The sequence below is a fragment of the Ochlerotatus camptorhynchus genome, unplaced genomic scaffold (assembly GCF_037179485.1).
Source record: "Ochlerotatus camptorhynchus isolate MF236.1 unplaced genomic scaffold, CSIRO-AGI_Acam_v1.1 ptg000062l, whole genome shotgun sequence".
NCBI lineage: Eukaryota > Metazoa > Arthropoda > Insecta > Diptera > Culicidae > Ochlerotatus > Ochlerotatus camptorhynchus.
The window spans coordinates 438410-463964 of record NW_027040552.1 but is presented as its reverse complement, the minus strand read 5'-3'; the positions used below and the strand labels follow the sequence as shown (position 1 = coordinate 463964).

Genomic DNA, 25555 nt, shown 5'->3' with positions numbered 1-25555 from the left:
AGTGTACCCAAAAAGTTTAAATGTCCATTACGCAGCATTTCAAATATTTATTCAAATGTGGGTAAAATACTGTAGAAAATTTGTTTAGAATTGTTTTTTAAACTGTATCTTTTTTTAAAAAGAATCAGAAGCAAAGAATCAAGCATATTCAATGGGATGGATTTGTTTTGTTTTGCTATTTGATGCAGTACCAGAGTTTAAAGATTATATTGATTCTAAATAATTTTGTACGATTTTGCTAAATTGTCAGTGACAGTTTTCGTTCAACGTTTACAACTTCAGAAAATTAACAATAATGTCTCAAAAATTCTGATTCTTTTCTTATACTGTATGTTTAAGCTATTAAGTGACAGTTTTCATTCAATTTTAATTTAATATACACATTTGAAGCATTTTAAATTTAGTTCTGACTATTAACTCTGTCATTACACTTTTTATGGGATTTTTTACCTAAAGGGTTCTACGGAAGTGTGTGAATAGGATCCCGTGGAAAAAAATAATTAAAGAACCTTGTTTGTTTACGCGAGAAACAAAAAGATAGAAGAACAAAATATTGTTTTTTATGGTATTTAGTGAACCCATTATTTTAGAACCTAGCTTTGATTATATATTTCTGAAGTTACGCGTTTGATTATCATTAATTTGAGCATTGCATAATTTTGTTTGGATCATCATCTATTTATTTCCCGAAGAAACAATACGAATACAATGAAAAATGAAAAAGCTATAAACAGTTTTTGTTGTCCGTTTTATAAACTGAACAGTTCTTATGCGCGGAACGTTCGATCATTATGTTCTCATTTCACAAAGATCACTCTCCCTCACTTTAAACTACACATGGATGTTAAATACTTTTACTATTTGATTTATTTTGAACTACCTGAAAGATCTCTGAGTTTCCCTTAAGTTGTAGACTTCGTTTAAGTTTCTAAGTATCTTTTTTTAAACTTCCCGCAGTTTTACTAAAGTTAATTGCATTACCTTGAATTTCCTTGATCTTCCTTGAGGTTCGCACAATTTTTCTAAAGTTTTGAAAACTTCATTGAAGCTCACGTCAAAAATCTCGCATTCTCCCTAAACTTTTTTGGGCTTCCATGAGGTTTTGAATCTTTTCTGAAGTTCACTGTTTTTTCTATTGTTCGTGAAATGTTAATCATAGTCATAAAATTCCCTGGAGACCCCGCATTGTTTCTGAAGTATCGCAAAATTCGTGAAATTTTTGGAATATCCCATAATTCCTTTGAATTCTTCGAAATATTCTGCAATTGTCCTTAAGTTAATGAAACTGATATGAAGATCTCTAATCATCTGCGAAGTTCTAAGAACTTCTCAAAATATAATGAAACTTCCAAAAAATCTTTGTTCTTTTCTGAATGTTTCTAGACGTCCTTGAAGATTTCTGAACATTTTCTCAAACATAATCTGATCGTCGCAGAAGTTTCTGCATTTTTTGCAGTTCTTTAAACTGCAATGAACACCATGGAACAAATGAAAATGATAAAATTACCTCACCTTTTCCTGATGCTCATTTAACATCTCTTATGTTTCTGAAATTTAAATAAACGTCTTGGTACTTTGATGAAGTTTTGGAAATTCCCTGAGAAACTTCTTAAATATTGCTTCAATTTCCTTGAAATTAGTTGAACTGCCCTTAGTTTCTCTGATCTATCCTTCTGCTCTCGAAGCATTCCTGAAGTTCTCTAAATTATATTCTTGGTACTACCTTGATCTAAATAGAACTGTTCTAAATACCTAAACATTTTCTCGAAGTTTTTCTTAAGTTTACGGAATTGTATTGAATTTATCGGAACTTACGCTTACAAATCTTAAAATTACCTTGAAGTCTGAATTTTCTCGAATTTCTCGAAGTTATGAAGTTATAGGAAGTGCTGTTAATATCTCTGAAATTCCCTAAAGCTCTCTAGTCTAACTTCTTTGGGGTACTTGAAAGTTCTTTATAATGTCAATTTTCCTCAAGTTATCTTCACATCTCCACATATCCATCCCTCATTCTTTCGACTTCCCTAAAGTTCTCTGGATATCCCTGAATTTCTCAGAAAAAAACTAAGTTTTCGGAACTTTCCGTTTGTTCCCGCAGTTTGCTTGTGAAACATCCCTGAAATTGTCAGCATATATTTTCATTCTTCAGACTCCCTGAAGATCTCTAATGTTTCTAGAACTTACCCGAAGTTCACCTAACTTACTCATAGGTCTTTAAGCTTAACTTTTCCTGGATTCAATGGAATTGCCCACTGCTCTTCACTGAAGTCAATTTTCCTGAAATCTGTTAGATTCCCCTGAAGTTGTAGAAACTTACTTTTAAAGATCTTTTAACTTCCTCAAATTTCTAGCAATCAGAACTACTTAAAGGTTCCAATTTTTTTTTACGTTAATGGATCTACCGTATTAAATTCGACCAACCGAGATTGATACATTCACAAACTGAAATATGTAATATAACACTCCAGATGGGCATCCAAAAATGCCGTTATGCATTTTGGTGCGCAACTTTTATAAGAGGAGCTTTTTTTTTAATCTTTATTAACCCTCCGTTACTCACGCCAACTTTTGTAACACGAGTACTCGCGCATTGTACTTTGTACAACAGTGTGAGTTTTCAATTGCCATTTTGCAGCCGAGCTACCAATCGATATGAAACCAACGGGTATTCCTTAAAAAACTTGTGTATAACTAAACAAGCCAAACTTGTATCACAGTTAACCCCCAAAAATGCGGATAATAGAGAAAATTTGAATGGAAACCGCGTAAACGGTGTCCGTACTATGTGGGATTTGACTTAATTGGTTACAACATGGAAAATCTCGAGATCCTGACCAGATAGAAAAATTACTGTCTTCGGCAAAGTTGTTCTAGAGATCATAACCTTTTTGCTGGTGGAGCGTAGTTCAGAATAAATGTGAAATTATCGTATGTGATATATCTCGAGATCATGACCAGATAGAAATGTTACTGTAGTCGACAAAGTTGTTGATGAGATCAAAGCCTATTTCTTGGTGCACAATACTTCAAATTTTTCTCAATACGCGGCGCTAGTATACACGTGAAATTCTCATATAAAATATCTCGAGATTCTGACCAGATAGAAAGTTACTGTTTTCGCCAAACTTGTTCAGGGGGTCAAGACTTTTTGGCTGGTGGACAGTAGCCCAGAATTTTCTCACCACGTAGCGCTAGTAAACGTGTACAATTCTCGCGTATGCTATAGGTCGAGATTCTGACCAGATAGAAAGTTACTGTCTTCGACAAAGTTGTTCAGGAGGTCAAAGCCTATTGCTTGGTGTACAATAGTTAAGAATTTCCTAAGCGGCGCTAGTATACACGTGAAATTTTTACATTTAAAATATCAGTTTAGCAGTTCTCGAAATATATCTAATGCGAGAATTGCACGAGTATACAAGCGAACTATTTAGGACCTAGCAATAGGATTTGACCTCCTAAAAAATTTTGTGAAAGACAGTAACTTTCTATCTAGCCAGGAGCTCGAGATGTATCACATGCGAGAATTTCACTTGTATACTAGCGGTACGTAGTGAGAAAAAGCTGAACTACTGTCCGCCAGCGACAAGGCTATGATCTGCTGAACAACTTTGTCCAAGATAGGAAAATATCTAGGTATCATCGTTTTCTCATCCGATGATAGTGGCAGAAGAATCTCTGTAAAAATCGCGAATGAAAATGACATTTGCTAGCCCCAACCAGCAATGTTTGGGAAGCCTTTCTGATCCACCTTGAACTTTGAACCTTTCCAAAGTTTGAATCAGAGCAGTGCCCGCCTTCTTCAAGCCACTGACGACGATACGATCCGAAACCCGTCCCATCACGCCACACATACAGGGTGCGTGACGAATTTTTGCAGTAAATTTCAAATAGTAATTTCTCATGCTTGTGCATCATGATTTAGATATATTTGGCAGCACTGGATAGCTTATACTGTTAGGTTTAAGATTTAAACAAACAATGTTGAGTAAACGTAAAGATGTCGAAACAAGAGAGCAATCTGTCAGCCGTTGTCGCTTTGTTGCGCGCCGGAGTATGCATGAAAGAAATAATTCGGTCGGTAAATGTGTCTGAAAGAACAGTGTATAATATTAAAAAAGGCTTGGGAAAGTGATAAGACGGAGCACCTGCTCATACTGCTAATAAAGCACAGAAATGGCTTACGGAAAATATTTCGTAAATTTGGGAGGAAGAAATTTGGCCCCCAAGCAGTCCCGATATCAATCCGTTGGATTATTTTGTATAGGGCGTCGTCCAACGGGATACCAATAGAACCCCTCACACCACACTTAAGTCGCTAAAAGCTAAAATCAAGGCAGTGATGACATCTATGGATCGAAACATTTTAAAACGTGCATACTGCAGTTTCCGGAAGCGTCTAACTACAGTCGTCGAAAGGGAAGGCAATTTTTTTGAATAAATTTACTTACAACTTCCATATGTTGCGAAAGAAAATAAATCCCACAAAATTCATTGCTAGAATAACTAACTGGTGTATTTTTTTTCTCAAATATGCCATTTACTGCAAAAATTCGTCACGCACCCTGTACATGAGCGGTAACAGCCCTCAAATCGGACATCTTTGAAACCGAAGTGACCCCATTTTCGATCCGACATATCTGCAATGCAGCAGCTGGGCAAAGTTCATCCCGCTCAGCAGAAAACAGAAATCTTTTCCCTCGCTTGCAAGCGATCATCCTCACCTTTGCGAAAGGTGACTCTCTTGTATGATGCTCTCTTTCAGCGGCGGTGGTTGAGGATCAAGAGCCAAGAAGAAACTACAGTACAGTGAATCGCGTTCACGGTAATCCTCCTTTCTTATGTAAAAGATACAAATCCTCTTCTCTGTTGCCGCTTCTTCCGAATAGAAAATGTTCACATCTGTTTGAACGAACTGATCCGCTAGAAATCCAATTTGGCTCAGCTGACGCGAACAGACATTATTTGGCAATCGTCGAAATGAATCGTCGTACTAACCTTTCTCTTCTACAGTCGGTTCATCATTTCACCCCCACAGTGTGACTTTTACTTACTATACAAATAACCACCTGATAGAGATTAAGCGAATCTGTCTTTCCTCATTTCACGTTTTGGCATTTTTTTTTTTTGTGCAAGCATTGAGCAATACCGCCGCCACCACCGCCACCGCCAAAACAACGGGTTTGTTATTGTTTGGATTCTTCTTCTTCTTAGTGTCTAAATCGTACACGCCGCAAAGCACCATTGATTGATTGATTGATTGATTTTGATTTGTTTGCTTTCATTTGCAGATGCTCCCAACGATGTCCTGTATATGGTTTGTGGAGTTGTCATTGCCATGCTCCTCGTGGGCCTCATCATAGTTTTAGTAGCAGTCACAATCAGGTAAGTTTCAAACCCATGTAGAGCTTATTTATTACGGCGAGCGATTATCATCACACAGTCCGCGAATGCTGATTCGAGAGCTACGACGAAGGTAAGGCGCCACAGATTCAAAATAACAAATTGGTTACGAAACTTTTGACGCGATAAGCTTGATTTTGTAAGGATAATGACGTTTCGGCGTTAGGTGGGGGAAATGTTTAGCGTGCATGACGTTTAAAATGATCACGAAACGCTCATATTCTACCCGTGCCCAGCAGCGACACGGGCACCAAATAGTGCTGATGTGCACATTTGTTTGTATTCTTGTTTCTACTTCACCTGGCCAAGGTCTATCGTGGCCAGCACAGGTGGTTCAACACGCGCGAAACTTCTATGTTTACTTTTGCAAATGAAAATAAATAGAACGACTCATGCCAACTCCGAAGAGAACTTGACTGTTCTGGGAGATAAATATAGATCCAATAAGTTCCGATACGACCCGCGTTCTCGATGATCGAATATTGGTGCTACTATTTTTAAATTTAGCAAAAGGGAGGCTCGTTCGTTGATTACGAACTACAATATTTGCTTGGTCACTCCCCGAGCAACGACTAGTTTTAAAATAACAAATTAATGTTTGGACAACCTATCATCATCATCAAAAACGGCTAAACAGTGCGCAAAACTTATTCTGCGAACTTTGCACCAGCTCTGACGATGCGGAAATCAGCTTCCAGCTTCGGCAATCCTCGTAATAACTCACGTCCTTCAAGTTCATTGTTGTTTTCCACAAACAAACACAACGACGAACCGTGTTGTTGCGGTTAAGGTTAAAGCTAACCTCATACTAAATGCGATTGCTACAAACTGCTCTGTTGACGAAGGTTTGCGCCACAATTTGACCGCGTCACCGGGAGTTCATCACACTTATTAAAAATCATCCATCTCAGCTGCCTGTAGGTTCGAAGATGCCTTTGCCGCCCACCCACATCAATATAAGTGCTTAAAATAGCCGCTGCTGCGTAGTAAAACTCCAACATAACTATTTAGCGAAATTCCCGTTACCCGGTCTAGCTGTTTTTGTTTTGTAAACAACATTGAAAACAGGCACCGGGACGGGAAAAAGTGTCATTTACATAATGGATAATACATATTATGTGCCTGATAAGAAGCGGGGTTCGAAGGATGGATTTTGCGTTCGTCAATCCGATATCGAATTATTGCCGACCGGGGGGACACGTGCCACTTGAAAGTGAATGATGCAGCAGATCGGTTGAGGTTAAGTGCCTTTTTTTTTCGAACCAAAGGGTTCAAGTGTTTGCACGAGTTTAAAAATCTAGCATGCACACTGTCCCATCCGTTGATCCGAATCGGTCTGCTGTTGCCCCTTACATTTGCTTCATCCCAAACATCGAATTCTCGGGTATCACTAACGATTTCAAATTGCGATCGAACAACTTTATTGATCATTCGGATGTGAACGGGAACAATTATACAACGACTCCTATCAATTGAACCCTGTTAACCCGGCTTCGCCGTTCGATGCGTCGCTCTTTTTTAGGTCCATAAATTTCTTTTAGACCCATCAATTGAAAGTGTCAATCGCAGTTTGCCGCGCATAATATCAATAACAGGAACAACTCTGTTTCCATGCAGCAGCAGTGTGAAATGATTTGTTTTCACCGACAGCCGCAATCGGAGGGACTAAATTTAGCAAGTGAACCTGTTGCAAATTTCCACCGGGACAGTTGTTTTGATTGATACAGCTTCGGTTGTTGACAGGACTCATCCGGCTGTCACGCATTTATCCCGCAGCCAGATGTCCATAATTCCACGGTTGGATGAGTTGCAATGCAATCAAAAACAGGCAAACACAAAGTCATGGAGTATCAATTTAGCAAATTATTATTTGATGCTGTTAGCATCGTCCGATTTCTGTTTGTTTGAGTTTCCACAAAGGATTAAGGAGCACCTGATGCGAGCTATTTGTTTGTAATTTTTGTTAGGAAGCACGTTTTCGGAAAGGGGTGTATTCGAGAGCGAAGGTAGTTATTTGTTTTGTGTTTTCGAAATTATGGAACGTAGTGTGTTGCCAGCAGTAAATTAAAGTTCGGAACTGCCGACTTCCGAACCTACTTCCGACCTTACTTTCGACTTTTACGGAAATCATGACTTTAATATTGTTGTTGTTGTTATTGTTGGAACTTTCGACAACTATTTTGCAATGCTGCCAGTCACGTCGAAAGTAAATAAAGCGTGTCGCACACGGAAAGACGAAACGACTCAAAATTAAGTCAAGAGCAAATTTTCATTACGTCGAATGTAACAAAGGTAAACAAAGTCGAGCTATCAGTGTCAATCGATTCTCCTGCTATTACACTATATACTGTCCGAATATAGGATCAAATCCCATTTTTAAATTTATTTACCAGTCAAATTGCTTTTTGACGTAATCACCTTCCGATCAAAATAGTTTTAGATGTTACTTAAGTCACCCAATTTCTATGGAGATGCCGTTTGACTTAAGTAACAGCGCTGAGAAACCCGTAAAAAGTGTACGTTCGTCGTTTCGCTTTCTCATTATTAAAGTGAATAAATCGAACTGTTTGTTGCTAAGATGATTTCGGTGGTCCTAAAATGATGAATGGGCTGCACGTAAGGAGACGTAATTGATAATTCTCCCGAATATCCTGGTAAATACACTTTGACTTAAGTAACAATAGGGGCCACTAAACGACGTATAATAACTTTTGACTCAAAAACCAGTATTTCTTAGCATGAAAGCTAGAGATTTGCATTTTTATGATTAAAACCCTGCTAAATATGTTAAACATTGCTATCACTATGAGATTATATGTGTTTACTTGGAAATGGAATAACTTTTCGGTCATCAAAACAAAACTTTATTTTTCTCGGATTGGTGCGAATGTTACTTACGACATAATGAAAATTTGCTCTTGAAGTGTTTTGTACTCATCTTGACAGCTAAGTGCAACCAGTCAAAACTGAGTTCTTTGCGAAGTATCCAATTTTGAGTATTTTGCAAAGACAATCGTGTTGAGTGAAATGTAGCTGTTTCATGAAAAGCGAATATTCGTTAAAAAGAACTTAAAATCGACTACTGATTTAGAAAATATTGCCAGAAAATTTGATTGTAATTTTTTCTTCAATGTTTAAATTAACCATTACAAATCAGTTATAGCAGTTCTATTTCTTTTTTATAAATACTCATCCAACTTAAAATTATCAAAATAAAACATTGGTTGAAATGATACTCCATTTTGCTGTATATTTCAAAATTCTTTACAGCAAACTCGTTGTCCTTTCCGTATTCCGATAAATTCAATAGGACGTTGGAATCGGGCTTGCATCAGTTGAGGCACCACCAGGCCAGTCCAGTGTTAGAATCTAGAAATGAATTTTACTTTAGATATCTATTTGCACAGCAAATTTCTATCAGCTAACCACCTACTCTTAGCATATGAGATGCTCCAAATCTTCAGAATTCCTTTGCCGATCACGCTGGCAAATTTGTTCGAAAACAAGTGACGCGAATACTGGACTATGCCCACCGGAAATCGGGAAACTTCCATTGTCAGATCCGGACACCATTCCTTATCTCTTGGGATCCTGGGAATTACAAATTTCAATATTTTTTTTTAACTTTTCATGTGGGATAAGTAAACTTACCAAATTGAATAGTCCGTTCAGGTTAATATTTTTTCCCGAACAACATTCTCTAAAATAAATGTAGTTTCAACTGTTGATCTGTTGCTTTCACCAGGCGACAAAAAAAAAACCAAAATGCATACTGGGCACGCTGCGATTTTTCATCCAAAACCAAGTGCAATCGCAACACTTGATTTTGGATACTTTCATAGCGTGGAAAACGAAACAACTCAAAATCGAGATAAAAAGTTCGCAAAAGTAAGAACTCTCTCAAGACTACTTTTTTAGCACAATTAACGAAGAATAAGAGTTATTGTTGTACTTTAAAATTAAGCTTAAAGTACTCATCAATGAGAACAGAAATGTATCCAAAACAGTAGTGTTGGAGAAGTACTTATTTTTAAGTACTTTTTATCTCAATATTGAGTTGTTTCGATTCTCCGTCTACATCAAATTGCATCACGAAAAAAAAACGCTGTAGAAACTGCTGTAGAAACCGCTGTAGAAACCGCTGGGTCTTTTCTTTTAAAAAATTGGGTAGAGGTAGTTTAGAGTGTATTGTTTACACTGTATTTTTTATCGCTGTCAGTTTTCCGAAAGTTGAAAAAATGGCGTCACCCGAAAAGCAACGTCGCGAATTGATTTCGTACAAGCACCTGGAAAATCCTCAACTCTCTCATCGGGACATCGGAAAACAACTCAGAATCGTGCAGTCAACGGTGAGTCGTGTGAATAAACACTACTACGAAACTCTGAGCATCTAACGGAAGGAGAAATGCGGTCAGAATGGATGTTTTATTAGTGATCAGGATCACAAGCGTGTCGTGAAAGCGTGAAAGCGGAATCCCAATGCTTCGGTCAGGGATGTGGCCAAAAAGTTGAATCTGTCCAAATCTTTCGTTCAGATAGCCAAGGACCGGGAGCGACTGCATACGTACAAAGTGCAGAAGGCTCCAAATCGTGTCGAACGGCAAAATACGGTGGGAAAGGCACGGGCCCGGAAACTGTACACCCATATGCTGACGAAGCCTCATTGTCTCATCATGGCTTCCGGGGCTGCTGTTCTTCACCGCCCTGCACAAGTTTGATGTTCCGGAGTAAGTAAGGAAGCAGAAACTTTCAAAGCTTGCCAAGAAATACATGATTTGGCAAGCGAACATGTGGCAAACGGAGTGCGCCGTTCGTGACTACCGGGACTGTAAATGGGGAGATCCACCTCAAGAAGCGTCTGCTTCCTCTGTTGAAGCAACACAAGGGCCTACGATCTTCTGGTCGGATCTAGCTTCGTGCCACTATTCAAATGTTGTCCTGGAGTGGTATGAAGCCAACGGGGTCACTTTCGTACCCAAGGACATGTACCCCCCCCCCCCCACCCACGCACCGGAACTAAGGCCCATCGAAAAATACTGTTTGAAGTGGGTTTCCGTACAGAAGAAGTTGCAGCCAGATGTTGTACATAACCTAATGAGTGGAGTTAAGCGTAAGGTGCAAGCGTACGGTTATCGTATTGAAGTTGAATGAAATAAATATGCCAAAAGTTTACTAATGCGTTATATTTTATTGTCTGAAAGTTTGAAAAGGATCGGTCAACTAAGTAATTCTCTACAGAGTTTTTTCCGTGATATTTAGAGTGTCCTTTAATTGCGATTTTGCTGGCAATCAAAAAGATTAAAGTTTTTTTTATTATTTCTTCCCAGAAAGGATTAACATAATCTAAAAAAAAAACCAAAATTTTTGGATTACAAAATCATTTTAAGTCAAACATTTTGTGTAAGCTGTAAAGATTTAAAAACATTTTTCAGCTTTATGGTACTCACACGGTACCCGAAAAGATTTCAACATTCTGGAAAAATGAGAAATATTGAAAATGCTGATCTTCTGCTGTAATGCATGGAGCTCGATGACCTATTAATGACGGTTTTTTGTTAATTGAGCTGAATATCGTGGGATGATTCCCATGCTTCGTTATACGTAAGCAGTCTGTCATGGTCGATCGAATTGGTTTGTTTTGATGTAAGGGACTCGGTGGCCTAGTGGCGACCGTTTTAACATAAGATTACGTCTTTTGGCAACATATTAAGGGTTCAATTTAAAAAAAAAAACCAAAATCGACCGCGTAACAAAAAGTGGTCAGGTTTTGACCATTTATAACTCTGTCAATAGCGCATGGATGTAAATTCTAAACAAGACAATCGATTGGAAATTTTTTTACAAATCTAATAAAATGAACACTTTATCAATTTACAATAGGTGACTATTGAAAATTTTACAAATGTCCAACCGTTGTAATGGTAATCAAAATTATCATCGATTGCCTGCAAAAGGCCCTTCACCTAACACAGTTTTCAAAATCGAATGTCATCCGGTGCATGGCGTTGAACATTATTTTCCAAAACACAACGAAAGGCTGCTCGCAAGCAGCGAGCTGCAACCCACATGAGCGTCCATTCACCGAATAAGGAGGAAGAAGCCGCACCGCTACTGATCGAATTCAGTAGCTCTTCGTGAGTCGCTGTGGACCATCTATGCCAAGCGCGTCACCCTCCTTCCAAACAGCTTGCCAGTCCCCTCAGTGTTGAACACCCTAATAGCTCAGCATTACTCACCCATCACGACAGGACCACCATAAATTATTGTTGTTTAAGAGTTAATTTTCATTGAACGTTTGCTCGTCTTGCTGCCAGCCACATCACCCCCGAAGCTCTTTGATAATAGGCCCCATCCACATCACAGAATTCAGAAGCTCTACCTTTGACCTATCGAGTTATTGAATCAAAATAACACTACATAGATCATCGACCAAAGGAGGCATCGACTTGCAGAAATATTGACTTATGGAAAGTACGATACATGGGCCTCCCTTAGCTCAGTCGGTAAAGGCGCAGCTACAAAGCAAGACCATGCAGGTGGTAGCTGGTTTCAATTCCCGATCCGGTCTAGGATTTTTTTTTTTGGTTGGAAAATTTCTTGACTTCGCTGGGCCTAGAGTATGATTGAACTTACCATACAATTTTACTAATGCAAAAATGGTACAGGCATCGATAGCTCTCAATTAATAACTGTGGAAGTGCATCTAGAACACTAAGTTGAGAGCACGCAATAAGCTAATATGGGATAAGCAATAAGCTTGCAAATGCGAAGAAGAAGAAGATACATGGGAAAATGAAAGGACCGCAGAATCCATCGAGTTATAGAATATCGAGTTGTGAAGAGTTGACTGTATATCGGAAAAAAACAGTTTTTTTCAGCAAATATTTCTTTAGTTGGAGATGCTTATCGCCAATATCAGACTTACAGTGAATATTTTATACGATAGATAAGGCGATGAAAGTATAGAATTGATAGTTCCGTTATAGTACGGCAGGGTGAAAATTGTATATGGGTCATTCCATCTCAAGTGACCGCCAAAAACTGAAGAATTGCATCGACCCTCTCCGATTTGAACCAAACTTGGTGGAACGACTTATTTTAGGCCAACAATAAAAAATCTAACGTTTTGTACCCATCGACTCACCCCCCGGTTCTGTAGACTGCCCCCACTTTTTTCTGATCTTCAAGAAACACCATTTTTCTTTTGAACATATCTCTGAACCAAAATATGCTACAGACAGGATTAGGCACTCATTTTAAAGGATTTTTAACGTACTCAGAATTTTTATGCAGTGTTGTCAACTTGTCGATTTTTGCAACTTAAAACTTAAAATGCAAATATCTCAAAATGCCCCCACTTTTTCTCTAATTTTGATAGCACCAAAATGTTCGGCAGACATTTTTACATAAGAATCACTTAACCACCAAAAACAACTGTTTTCGTTTTGGGAGATATGGATTTTTAAAGATTTAATGTTTTTAAAAAGTTCCATTACTGTACAACCCTTCAATATGAAACGTTGGACAATCCTGAAAGTTGATAGAAACGATGAAACCTGTAAGTTAGATGAGGATCTAATCCTTCTTTCATTTTATACAATCCAATGCTCAGATAATATTAAACCAAATTTGTTTCGACAGTGTTGCCATCTAGAAAATAGCACAGTATAGTATCACTTTTTTCAAATGTGCATGAAGGGCTGCACAGATTTATGCGCATCTGGCAGAAAAGTGCCGCTTTAATTTTCAAAAATCAACAAGTTTGTCAAGGCCTACTTGATACTAAAAAGAAACTGTATTTACGGATTGGGACGGGACCCGACAATCGGGTGGCGATTTGGAGCCAATTTGCTGTCAAACTGGAGCCAGTTGCTGATTGGTCGATTAGGCAGTAGCAACTGTAGCAGCCAGTGAATAAAAGGGAACACATCAATATGATTACCAGTGATGCCGAAATCAACGAAGTGTGAAATGTATTGATGTTGATCCCGGATATTGGTTGCTGTAAAGTTGTTATCTGGTTTTAGTATTTAAAAATTTATTAGTTAACATTGCATTTTGTGTTTTAAAATTTAGTGGAATTGTTACAATCAAATAAGAACTGGTTTCGCCTGCATATATTAATTTGTTGATCCAAAACATAAATCTTCATGACAAATTAAATAACTTTCTGCAATCTTGGCAACGCGAAACGACACCGTCAATCTTCATGAAAAATTTGCAATGAGGTATGCATAACAAATATCAATAACAACAATATTCTCGATTGTCGTGTCCCGTCCCAGTGTACGGATAGTGTCTGAGAAGTGTCAGTTGGAATTGTGGTTCACTTACAGTCGTTACTATCTGGTTAAAAATGGCGTGCTCGATTGGATTGTACTTAAAAAAAATGTACTATCGTAAAACAGCATTGGTTCTCCCGTCAGTTCTCATCTCGGGAATGAAATCTTTTCAAACTTCGATCCGGTGTGCACCTTCCTCAAAATTGTCCTTTGCTTGCTTTCTTCTTTCTTTATACAATTGTCACACTGCCGTAAGTACTATAACGGAACATATAAGTTCTATACTGCAATCTCCGCATCTATCGAATAAAATGTTCACATTAAGTCTGACATAACGTTAAGCATCTCCAACTTTGTAATCGTTAACAGGGTTCTACATTTTCGAAGCTCCAAAATAAACTCGAGTTTTGTTTCTTTCGTACAACGTGTTCAACGCATCATTTCTTTAACACCTAGCTAGACTATCAGCATGAAACGAAAATGAAACATAAGCACGCTTAGAATGAACGACTGGCTGTGGATTTTCTCGTCATTGCTTTGCTCATCGCTTTCTATTAAAGGAACGTCGATTATCGAGTTGAAACGAAACCTCATTATGGCTTTCAATCCCTTTCACCGACACTCTATCACCGCTCTTTCAATTTGTTTGATATGCATTATGTCCCGTTTTCGTTTTGTGTTTTCACCTGAGAAATGCTTTAAACACATAGGGGAACTGTCGGCTTCGGCAATACCTAAACCTTTTATCGTCAACAAAGCTCTAGAGCACTCAAATTTGGCCAATAGATGCTCTGAAACACAATGTATCCACATGCCAAAATTGAGCTCTCAAGGACGTTGTTTACCCCCCTGAATAAGGTATTGGCGAAGTCGTAATTTACTCTATTTTCATTTTCCTTAGGGTAGAGAACTACTTCGGCCTAAGCGCCCATTTTGGGCCTATCAAGCAGAAAACATCAAATAAATCCATGATTTCGGCGTTAACAGGTAGATTATGTGTTTGGTACGATACTTCAGTACAAATGCTACCGAACGAAGTCAATGAGAACGCGTGATATGAATGTTTGTACCCACTATTCTCAAATACAAATGAAGCGCTCCAAACGAATCAATCTTCATCCGATAGGCCGAAGTGAATTAATTGGCGTTTCAATGCGTTAGGCCGAGTTAAGAATCCGAGTTTGGCGTCAAGAAGCAGTGTTAGACTTTTAATAATATCTCAACAATTTGTTTCTCTTTATCAAATCTCACGGTACGTACGGTAAGGTAAATAAATTTGGAAGCCATCAGTAATAATAACATTCCGTTTGGTGCTAATCTACGCTACACTAAGAAAGACTAAGTGAGGGTTGTGCTAAATAGGCCGGAAATGGGGTAGTCATGAAACCTCTGTTGATGTGTTTCATGAAAGATGAAACCATCAAAGTCGAGTGCTCTTTCAGTCGCCTGCTTGAAAGAAAGACCAATGAAGCGACGGGAGATAGAGAAATAAGCGATTGAAAATTTGTTTGTAGGCGCCGACTGAGGTTCTAGAATGCTGCGAAGCTGTTCGACTTCAATAGAAAAAGAAAGCTAGAAGTCTCTTCGTCGCATCGATTTTGTCGATTGAAGCTAATATTGTGATGTTAACTTCACGCATGGAGTAATAAAAAAACATGAATAGTTAAGGGGGTAGTACACTTTGAACGTCCAAAAACTAAGGCATTTTCGTTAATTTTTTTAAGCAATAAAACACTCAGGGAGGGCAAATATGTTATAACCCATTTATTAGTCATCCGGGCGTCCTCGCGCGGAAGTCGGAAAACGGCGTGGGAAAATACTCCTTTCCATGTGATCCTGGAACATAAATCGAACAAAAATCCTGATTAGTAATGAAATTTGGGTTAGAAATGCGTATTCCGATTTTTTTAAGCGGTAATGAATGTTCTGGCGGACTTGGAGTCTTTTCTCAATTAAAGTATACATCCCAAGGAACATTTTAAGCCAAAAAAAAAGCATTTTTTGAAAAATCAAAGTGTACTACCCCCTTAAAGCACATATTTCTTGTTTTCTAAATAACTCGGAAACAGTAGGCTATGCAATTTTAACAATTATAGAAGTGTTGTGTATTTTGTTAAGATAAACAACTTTGTCGAAGACGTCAAGTCTTCAGAATTTTAGAGTAAAATTTAAGAGTTTAGCTTCATCTATGAGGAAGAGTTTTGAACTATTTGTTTATCTCAATAGATGGTCCTCATTAGAGATGTGCGATCCGCTCCCGAGCTGTTCTAAAGAGTTGATGCACTAAAGTGAGCTGATAACCCGCGGTTTAATTTTTAGGAACCGCAGCTCATCATCTCACTGATATAACAAGTCCAATCCATTCAATCCGTCACTTATAGAGGAACTTTTCAATGAAGGACTCCACACTCCACTTAAAGCCACCGCGTAAACCAAGATGCGCGCGTAATACAACATGTGATCAATAGCATCAACGGTTATGAGAGAGAGACATATTTACATTTTTTACACTATGTTAAATGTCTACTGATATTATCCAATGTATTTACGTTCCCGGCTCTTATTGCTGCAGCATATGTGCTCTCATCTCTCTTCCCATCATTCTTTGGGGGGACCGGAAGATCCTCACAAAAGTAGATAACCGAACAGCAAAATGCAGCTCTCCACCTCACAGCTCAGCTCCGGAACTGAATCATCGAAACGAATGATTCACTGGGAGCTGTTCAGGATAACAGCTCTCGGATCCGTCCAGCTCTTCGGATTTTTTTTTCTCTCTCAACACAGTTGCGACCTATCACAATCACGATCGTCAAACAGCTGATGGTAGTAACGCTTTGTACATTCCTATCAATGTGCTCGTCGAAGCTCTCTCCATGACCATCCATCAAGTTGACGAAATAAGTAAAAAGCAACTGGTGAATGTCGTCTTCTGTTGTGATCCATCACCGATCTGGTCATTCCCGACAATCACGACACTCATCTGTGCTCGTTTTGAAGCAGTTGCTGCTTTGCTTGCTTATGTGAGTGTGTTGGTGAGTGAGCCCAACAGCTTCCGTTTAATGTTGCCTGCTTTGTTTGTAACTCACACACTGCCGAGACGAACTTGGAATGCGTAGGCATTGTTTTCATTTTCTTCTGTCGTTTCGCTTTTTCTCATGATCGTACTGCAGAAGTCTTCACTGTTTTCGTTGTGCTTTTCATCATCAGCAGCGAGTGTTACGTTTTGCTTGTGAGCAGCGACCATTACTGGTGATTGTTGTTTGTCATGGCTCTAACTCTCACTGCGTGACAAAACGATCTGTCAGCGATAGTCGGTTGATGCGAAGACGAGTGTCACGTGAGTGTCATGAAATTTTGCATCACTGTCTCTCAATTTTACTGGAGAATTAACATCAGCATTAAAATCTGTATGTACACAGCAGCAAATTAATTTTAATATTACATCCAAGCGGATGCACTTCAATCATGTCGAAAATCTCATGTAATTTTTATGGCCACAAAATTGAACAAATGCAGTAAAAGCAGCGTATTGTCAGTTCATGCACTGTTTTAAAGATAATGTTGTCCTTCTTGGCAAGTAATATTACACCATATTTTTGACACGATTGAAGCATAGAGGTAACTCTAAGACCACAAGGTCCCGAAGAAACGTGCTCAACTTTTTGGCTCAGCTCTGGTACTATCTTCGGTCCCAAGCTAATCGATTCACCCCTCGAAACATAGGAAAATCCACGAACCCCTCATTTTATCTGTCAAACTTTCATAGCGAATCAAAACAAACATAGTGTGGCCAGCAGATGGAAATGATGTGAAAATGATAATGACGTTTTGCTACCTGTCAAATCGTATGGAATATTTTTTAGTACATCATCACTTTTGTGGTTTTGGATTTCAAACCTAGGTGTCGCATGCACTGGTGCAGTTTCGCGTAGATTCATCAATCAAAGCGTGTGATAGTATGTATACAGGGGTTACTCAAAATAACTAGGATAGGCAAATTTTTGGTCAACTTTGGAGTGTTGTAACTTCGTCAAAAATGCACCGATTTTAAATCTTCCAAGAGCATTTGACTGGAAAACTAATATTGTTCTACGGTGTTGCCGGATACTGGTGATATTCCGGGTTCCCGGAGGGCTTGTCTAACTTGCTAAATTTTTGGAGAAATTTTATATATGATGGGTTAAATATATGTATTTTCAGTAAATACAACGAAAGAAGAACCATTTCTGAAGCGAATCATATGCCAAGAACTAAAATCGGCCTATAATCAACCGAGATATGGTCATTTCCCTGGAATCGGTTCTGGTGGAGGGTTCTGAATGCGGGCAGATCATTTAATCACTCAAAACATGCCGTGCGACAGCTCTTTCTTCGTGGTTTCTCGTCAATAGACTTTCGATAAACTTTAAATGCATCATTGACCACATTGGCCACTCTCGGAACATCCAGTATGCCCCCGGGGGAACCTGGAGCAGGGGACAATTACATTTTTACACCAAAACATGCCGTGCGACAGCTCATTCTTCATGGTTTTTCATGAATAGGCATTCATTAAACTTCAAATGGATCAGTGACTACACTGGCAGCTCTCGGAATCACGGGATTCCCCCGGGAGAACCTGTAGTAGAGGGCAATTGTGTTTTTACACCAATACATGCCGTGCGACAGCTTTTTCTGCAAGCTTTTTCATGAATAGGCTTTTGCTAGAAATGGATTAGTGACCACATTGTCCGCTCTTGAAACCTCTGGTATGCCCCCGGGGGAACCTGAAGCAGAGGACAATTGCATTTTTACACCAAAACATGCCGTGCGACAGCTCATTCTTCATGGTTTTTCATGAATAGGCATTCATTAAACTTTAAATGGATCAGTGACTACATTGGCAGCTCTCGGAATCACGGGATTTCCCCGGGAGAACCTGTAGTAGAGGGCAATTGCGTTTTTACTTAAAAACATGCCGTGTGGCAGCTCGTTCTTTATAGATTTTCATGAATATTCTTTCTATAGACTTAAAGTGAATCAAATCAAATCATTCAAATGCTCTTGGAAGATTTAAAATCGGATCATATTTGACGAAGTTACAACACTCCAAAGTTGACCAAAAATTTGCCTTTCCTAGTTATTTTGAGTAACCCCTGTAGCTCTCTCGTATACATTTTTTTTGCTTTTACTGATATGGCAATTTTCCGTGCATTTTGGTTTACGCGGTGGTTGTTCAGTTGATGCGTTAGTGGCGTTTTCAATTGAAAAGTAGAGCAATGCTGTAAAGGGCGAACACGAAATTATTGCGACACCGAAAATGTCATGCCAATTTTCTTATAATGTTTAGAATCAAACCAAAATTTTAGGGTAGTTTTATACATATATTTACTTCAAAAATCAAAAGAAAAGTTAATCGATGGAGCCTTGAGTGTAAAATTGAACGCATTTTCGCTTGATGCCCTCCATCAAAGTCTTTACAGTGTCATCCGGTACCAGTTTCTCAGTTTTTTTTTCCATTTTCTTAACATGTCCTTCTCGTCTTTGACTGTCTTCTTGCTCTTCCGAAGTTCCCGCTTCATTATTGCCCATCCGGGCGCAGCTCCGGACAGTTTGGTGGATTCATGTCCTTTGGAACAAAATGGACAGAATTGGCCTCATGCCACTCCAGGACACTTTTAGAATAGTGGCATGATGCCAAATCTGGCCAAAATAGCGGAGCTTCGTCGTGCTGCTGCAAGAACGGCAAAAGGCGCTTCTCGAGGCACTCAGATTTGTAGATCTCGCCATTTACTGTGCCCTTTGTCACGAAAGGCTCACTCCTTAGTCCGCAAGAGCAGATGGCCTGCCAAATGAGATATTTGGATGCGAACTTCGACATTTTCTTCTTCTTAAATTTGTCGTCCACATCGAACTTGCTCTTGCCGGTGAAAAACTCCAACCCCGGAATTTACTTAAAATCGGCTTTTATATACGTTTCGTCGTCCATCACACAGCAGCCATATTTTGTCAGCATCTTCTCGTAGAGCTTCCGTGCCCGAGTTTTAGCCGTCGATTGTTGCCGCTCATCGCGGTTTGGGAAGTTCTGTACCTTATATGTATGTAGTCCAGCTCTCTTCTTTGCATTCTGGACGTAGCTCTGCGACATGCCGATCTTTTTAGCCAAATATACGGCTTGAGACGTTGGGATTTGCTTTAATCATCCGCTTCACCTTTCCCTCCGTCTTTTTGTTCTCCGGTCCCGTCAACCGCTCCTGGAGCCGCTTCAACACTCTGGAGACGGTTGAATGGTGAATGTTCAACATTTTTCCCAACTGCCGGTGCGACAGGTCAGGAAATTCCAGGTGTTTGGAAAGAATTTGTTCTCCTGTTCACCTCCATTTTCGTTGAATCGAAAAACACGACTTCGAGTTTGACAGCATGTATACAATACACATCAATGAGAAAGTGTGCAAAATTTAGTTGATTTTTACCCAATGGTAAAAAAGTTATACCCTGTTGAATGTGTCGCAATAATTTCGTGTTCGCCCTTTAAGCTACGGATTTATTGGGTTGGATTACTTTTACGATTTTATGTAGTTTTGAATTTGTGTCAAGATTTCTATAATTTCAATGTGAACTGAAGAGCTGTTCAAAAGAATCAGCTCCCCTTATTGAGCTGGACGGGTCTGATCCACTCAGTCAGATGAGCTGTTTTGCCCACCTCTAGTCCTCAGAATGTATTGTGGTGTCCGGTAATTTTTTACTGAAATCTCAACAGCGAAAAGTTCGGTAAAACTATGAACTTAATTTTAAAGGCTTTTTTGCTCGAAAATAATTTAAAAACACGTTCAATCTTGTAAAAACGATCAAATCTATTAATTGTAGTCGTGATTTCGTTTCATAGTAGCTTATAACAAATAAATTCAATTGCCCAAATTTTACCGAACAGCTCAGCTAGTACCGAATACCGAATTGGGTGATAATTTTTAAGTGTGCAGAAGAAAAATATGACACTACACATTTTTCACAAATTTCTGTTATATTTAAACTAAATCTCGAAAACAGCAGGCTGTGAAATTTTAACGTTTTCAGAAGAGTTGTTTATTTTTTCAAGATTAACAACTTTATCCAAGGTGTCAATGCCTCTAAAATGCTAGATTTTGGTACCATCTATGCGGACATTATAAAAAGCAACTTAAGACACCAAGGCACGGAAATGCTTAGTGTCGGAGTTCATAATTTTGTCCCGCTAGATAGCATGTTTGGCCCATAGTGCATTGTACGGAGGAGGGTTGAATGAATTGCCACTTTTGTTTATTTTCCATTCCCAGCATCGCCGATCATTGGACAAAGAAAGAAGCGCCACGCAAACATCACACGGGTTTGGCCATCAAAATCGTTATTGTATTGATTTTTGCGCATTGGAATTTGCAGATATTTTCGGGATCAACAAAAAAACTAGGTGATTTGAATGTATGATGGGGACAAACAAAGAACTTCAGTAGAAGCGACTTGTGAATTTTGTCACTCACATTGTGAATGCTAATTTACCCTAGTTGGATAAGGAAAATTTACTGATGCCGATGATGGTGTCTTGAATTTGATGTTGACATTTGCATAGTCTTCCGCGAATTCTCTTTGTTGAAGTTTTTTCTATTTCGGCACCAGATATGATTCTACTGAAGAATTTGAAAAGTGGCTATTATCCGACATGCGACGACTCCCTCCCAATCGAATCGGAAAAATGAAACTGGGCGTTGTAAAAGCTGTTTTAACACGCTTCGTCATGCACTCCTCCAAGCCTCAGTATTCAATTTTTAATAAATTATTTATAATGAACACGGAACCAATCTAGCGTGCGACAGTTTAATCGCTTATCGATTAGCTGCTTTGATAAATTTCCACTGCCCGATAATCGAGCGTTCTTTAAGATCAATCAATAGCTTAGAGTTTGGAGAGGTTCGTCGTGATTCAATGGCGGTGATATTTGGAATCGTCAAATATATTGAAGTTCACAGTCATAAATGAAAGGGATACTCCGCAGTTCATTAGATGGTTTCTTTGAGAGACAATGTACCAGGAAGTACGAGCATCACGTTTCAAGGCGAACTATGCTTCAACTTGGGGACCAGTTTGAGCTGGTACTATCGAGCGGTTCCAAGCAAAAGGCACCATCAGTAACCATTACCCCTTGAAGAAAATATGATCGTAAAATTTCATCGTGAAACAACAAATGAATGTAAATTTTTAATCGGGTGCGGGAGCTTTTTCGAAATATCAATTGCCATATTCCCACCAACACTCATCATGGAATAGTAGGTATATCAGTTTCCAAGAATTGCGAACGGTGCACTTTATCGTTGTAGGCAATTACCAACTGATTACGAATTCTTCAGACTAGATAAAACGAAGGAATTATTGATGGATTCGTTTGCTAGACTTCCTCGTTTGCGCTGGTACCGACGCGAGGCCCTATTATCTATTCGAAGTAGTTCATTGGAATTGTGGTAGTAAGCTGGGATCGTTATCTTCTTTATCCACTATTGCTTGAGTAATGAACCGACTAACCAACATAAGCTTACTGTTCACTATGTGAGTGTGTGCTATCGCCTATCGACCAGGCGGGCATTACGGTTCGTCGGACAATCTTGTCACTTGTGTACGGTGGTGGTCGCCCTTAATGGCCAATATTACTATTTTATTGGTGGAAGTAATCGCGTGTGTAATGTGCCTGCGAATGACTGCTGATTAGCTAATGTAGATAGGTACCGCAGCGATAGGTATAAGGGAGGTGCGGTTGGCGGTTGGTGGCCGAATGAGCACAAGCTCAAGGTCGCCGTTGGATAAATACTGGCTAGATACCTGGCAAACTAGGTATCCATATCATCGTTGTAGATTGAGGCTCATGAACTTAATTTTGTTTCTGAAAGTAATTATTAAGTTAGCATTGCTCCAATCTATGGGTTGTGGGTCGCAAGATCTCTGTTGGTCATATATTTTTATAATTTGATGGAAAAATTAACTGAATTTAAAATCATGTTGGAATATTCGAAATAGAGATGGAAACATGAATCCATTCCATTTTTTTTACAATGGAATACTAAAGTTAGTAGAAGAGGGGGCCGAATGGTTTCCAGCTAACCCAAACTTAAATAAATTACCTAATTGGCCTAATTCTACCGGATGACCATTCGGCATAATGATCTTTTGTCTAATGATCGAGCACCAGCTTGGTCTATTGACTTCTCAAGAAAAAAAAAAAGAAAAAATATAAATTCAAACTAATTCTTAGTTGTGGAATTGGACGTTAATGGGGTAATCTGTTAGACATCAATGTTTGAAGTCATTGTTTACATTTGGTACACAGGCGATTTTCGCTAGTGCTGGAATGGTCCATTTAGAGCTAGTTAATCACTAATTTTTCATATGTACGCCCCCCTTCAAGGAGCCCCCATAATTGTAATGTTATTAAAACTAGAGTACGGGTAAACCGGACTACTCTGAAGATCTCGGAGCCTTGCTGAAGTTTTTGGATATTCCCTGAGTTTCGTGTACTTTCTGCAGACCAGAAAACTCCCCACTGGGCCCAGCTCAGGAGTGTCCGCTCTGAGTACTTATTTCAATTGTCAACCCTGTAACTTAGAACACCTCCTTCAGTAGTTCCAAGAGATGCACCAGCTAACCTAACTATCCTGCAACAATTTTGAAGTTAATTAAACTGTCATGAGGATATATGATCTATCCTGAAATTCTTGATACTGTCCTGAAATTAATTGAACTATCCTTCAATATGTTAACTTCCCTGAAAAACTCTGAATTTCTGTTAAGTTCCAAACATATCTAGATAGAGCTGGAATTAGGGCGTAACAGCTTTTGTAAACAATGACTTCTTTCGATGATTTTTCGAAAGTCATGACTTTCCCTGGCAAATCGACTTCACCATCGAGTGGCGGAAGACTTCCCCTACCCGATGGATATGTTGGTTTGTGTAGGCGTGTCTGGAGTATCTATAAATCAACGAGAGAAGTCATTGTTTACAAAAGCTGTTACGCCCTAATTCCAGCTCTATCTAGATATGTTTAAAGCTATCTTAAAGTTTCAGGAGTTTTCTGGACTTCCCTGAACTTCCTGGAACTTCGTGAAGTTTCCCAAAATTTGTATGACGTTCATGGTGCTGTCCTGAATTTATCTAAACTAACCCTCGCAGATCTTTAACCTTGCCCGAAAGTTTGGACGTTCCTGAAGTTATTGGGACCGTCCTTAAGATTTCTGAGCTTTCGTGAATATCGGTAGACCTAGCTTCTCTGAAGTTCTTAGCACTTCTATATGGTACTTTTCACAAGTTCTCTGGACTAGAAATTCATAAAAGTTCCTCCAGTTTCCCTGAAGTTCTCCAAGCTTCCCTGAAGTGCCCGAAATGTTTCAGAAGTTTCCTTATCATTCTGTTCTTTCGTCGGAACTTCTTTAAAGTTCATACAATTGTTGTGGACCGCCATGAAATTTATAAATCGTTAAGCTTCCTGATTTTCCGTGTTGCTTCTGACATTTTCCTTAAGTTCTCTAGACTACCTTTAATTTGTTTGGGAAATTCTTGAACTATCTCAGTATTTTCCTGATAATCGTGAAACTGCCTGCCTTGTCCCAAAGGGTAAGTCACTCAGCATAGTGTGCCAAAAGTAGATTTGGCACAGCTTGGTCACATCCATCGGCACAATCTCGTAGGCATTGGATTGTTCATTAAATAAAATGGGAGCACTGCTGGACAGCTGTCATTGAAGTTGGTCACAATATTACGTGCTGTTTGGCTGTGTATTTCTGAAACATACTCTAATTGAATATACTAGAGGAACTCAGACCAGAAATTCACTTCTCAGTTCACATTTAAATTCGAAATGTAGACTTCCGAGGCCTGTCGATTGCTATCGATGCCGGTCACAAGTCTTGCAGCTACTACGCAAATGGAGTGTACTACGAACCGGAATACAAGAACAATTTGGATGGAGTGGATCATGCAGTGGTGACGGTTGGATACGGAAAACTCAAAGGAGAAGATTACAGCCTAATCAAGACCTCCTGGTCCAACTACTGGGGCAACGATGGATATGCTTTGATGGTGGTGAAGGGTAACAACTGTGGTTCTACCACCAATGCGACGTATGTAAATTTGAAGTGAGATTTCTGTTTAAATTAGAATTAAGTGAAAGAGTTTTATTTTCGGATATGTGTCATCTTATACGAGTTGAAATCTAGTAAATGGCTTTCGATTTTTGTAACAAAAATAAATGTTTATTAGCTTGAGTTGAAACAATAAAAATTCCGTGTTATTGTGCCGTGAAAAGTAGTCGGTCAATTGGTCGTCTACCAAACCAAACTCATTTGAACAATACCGAACTAATTTTCACGGCACATTCACACGGAATTTTTATTGTTTCAACTCAACCTAATTAACTTACAATTTTTAAACTGAATTTCATTTGTTGAGGTACTAAGATCGAACTCCAACCCGAACGTCTTAGCTTGGGATGCTTCTTCTTGGCATAAACCATTCCGACGTCGAAAACCTCCGAGAGCTTCATGCCCGGAATCATCACCTTCAGCAGTTCCTCGTCGGATTGACCAGCAACGTTCGGACGACTTTGGAGCAGGAGCACTTGTAACGCGCACCCAGAGCACAGATGATCTTTAAGCTGTAATTGCACTGAACTTCAAGCTGTAATTGCCACCCAACTGGATAATCGCCGAGTAGCACATGTCCAACTAGTTGGTATCCAAACCGGAGACGTACATTTTGTCAGTCAGAGCCTGCTCGACACCCTCCGACAGTTTGGCATGTTTTACTTTCTTATCAGCATCCATAATTTCCATGAAGTGATCCTTGAGGTACTTGTTGAATACATCTACCGTATGATGGT

The 25555-nt window shown here is 39.1% G+C and overlaps 1 protein-coding gene across 4 annotated transcripts in view; it reads left to right on the top strand.

Annotated features, from left to right (window-relative positions):
- Positions 1-25555, top strand: part of LOC135696869 (T-box protein H15) — a 433864-nt gene that overhangs the window by 338520 nt on the left and 69789 nt on the right. For all 4 annotated transcript variants that reach the window (XM_065216407.1, XM_065216408.1, XM_065216409.1 and 1 more), the window contains one exon: positions 5289-5382. In XM_065216407.1, coding sequence (XP_065072479.1) covers positions 5289-5382 — 94 coding nt within the window. The remainder of the gene's footprint in view (positions 1-5288; positions 5383-25555) is intronic.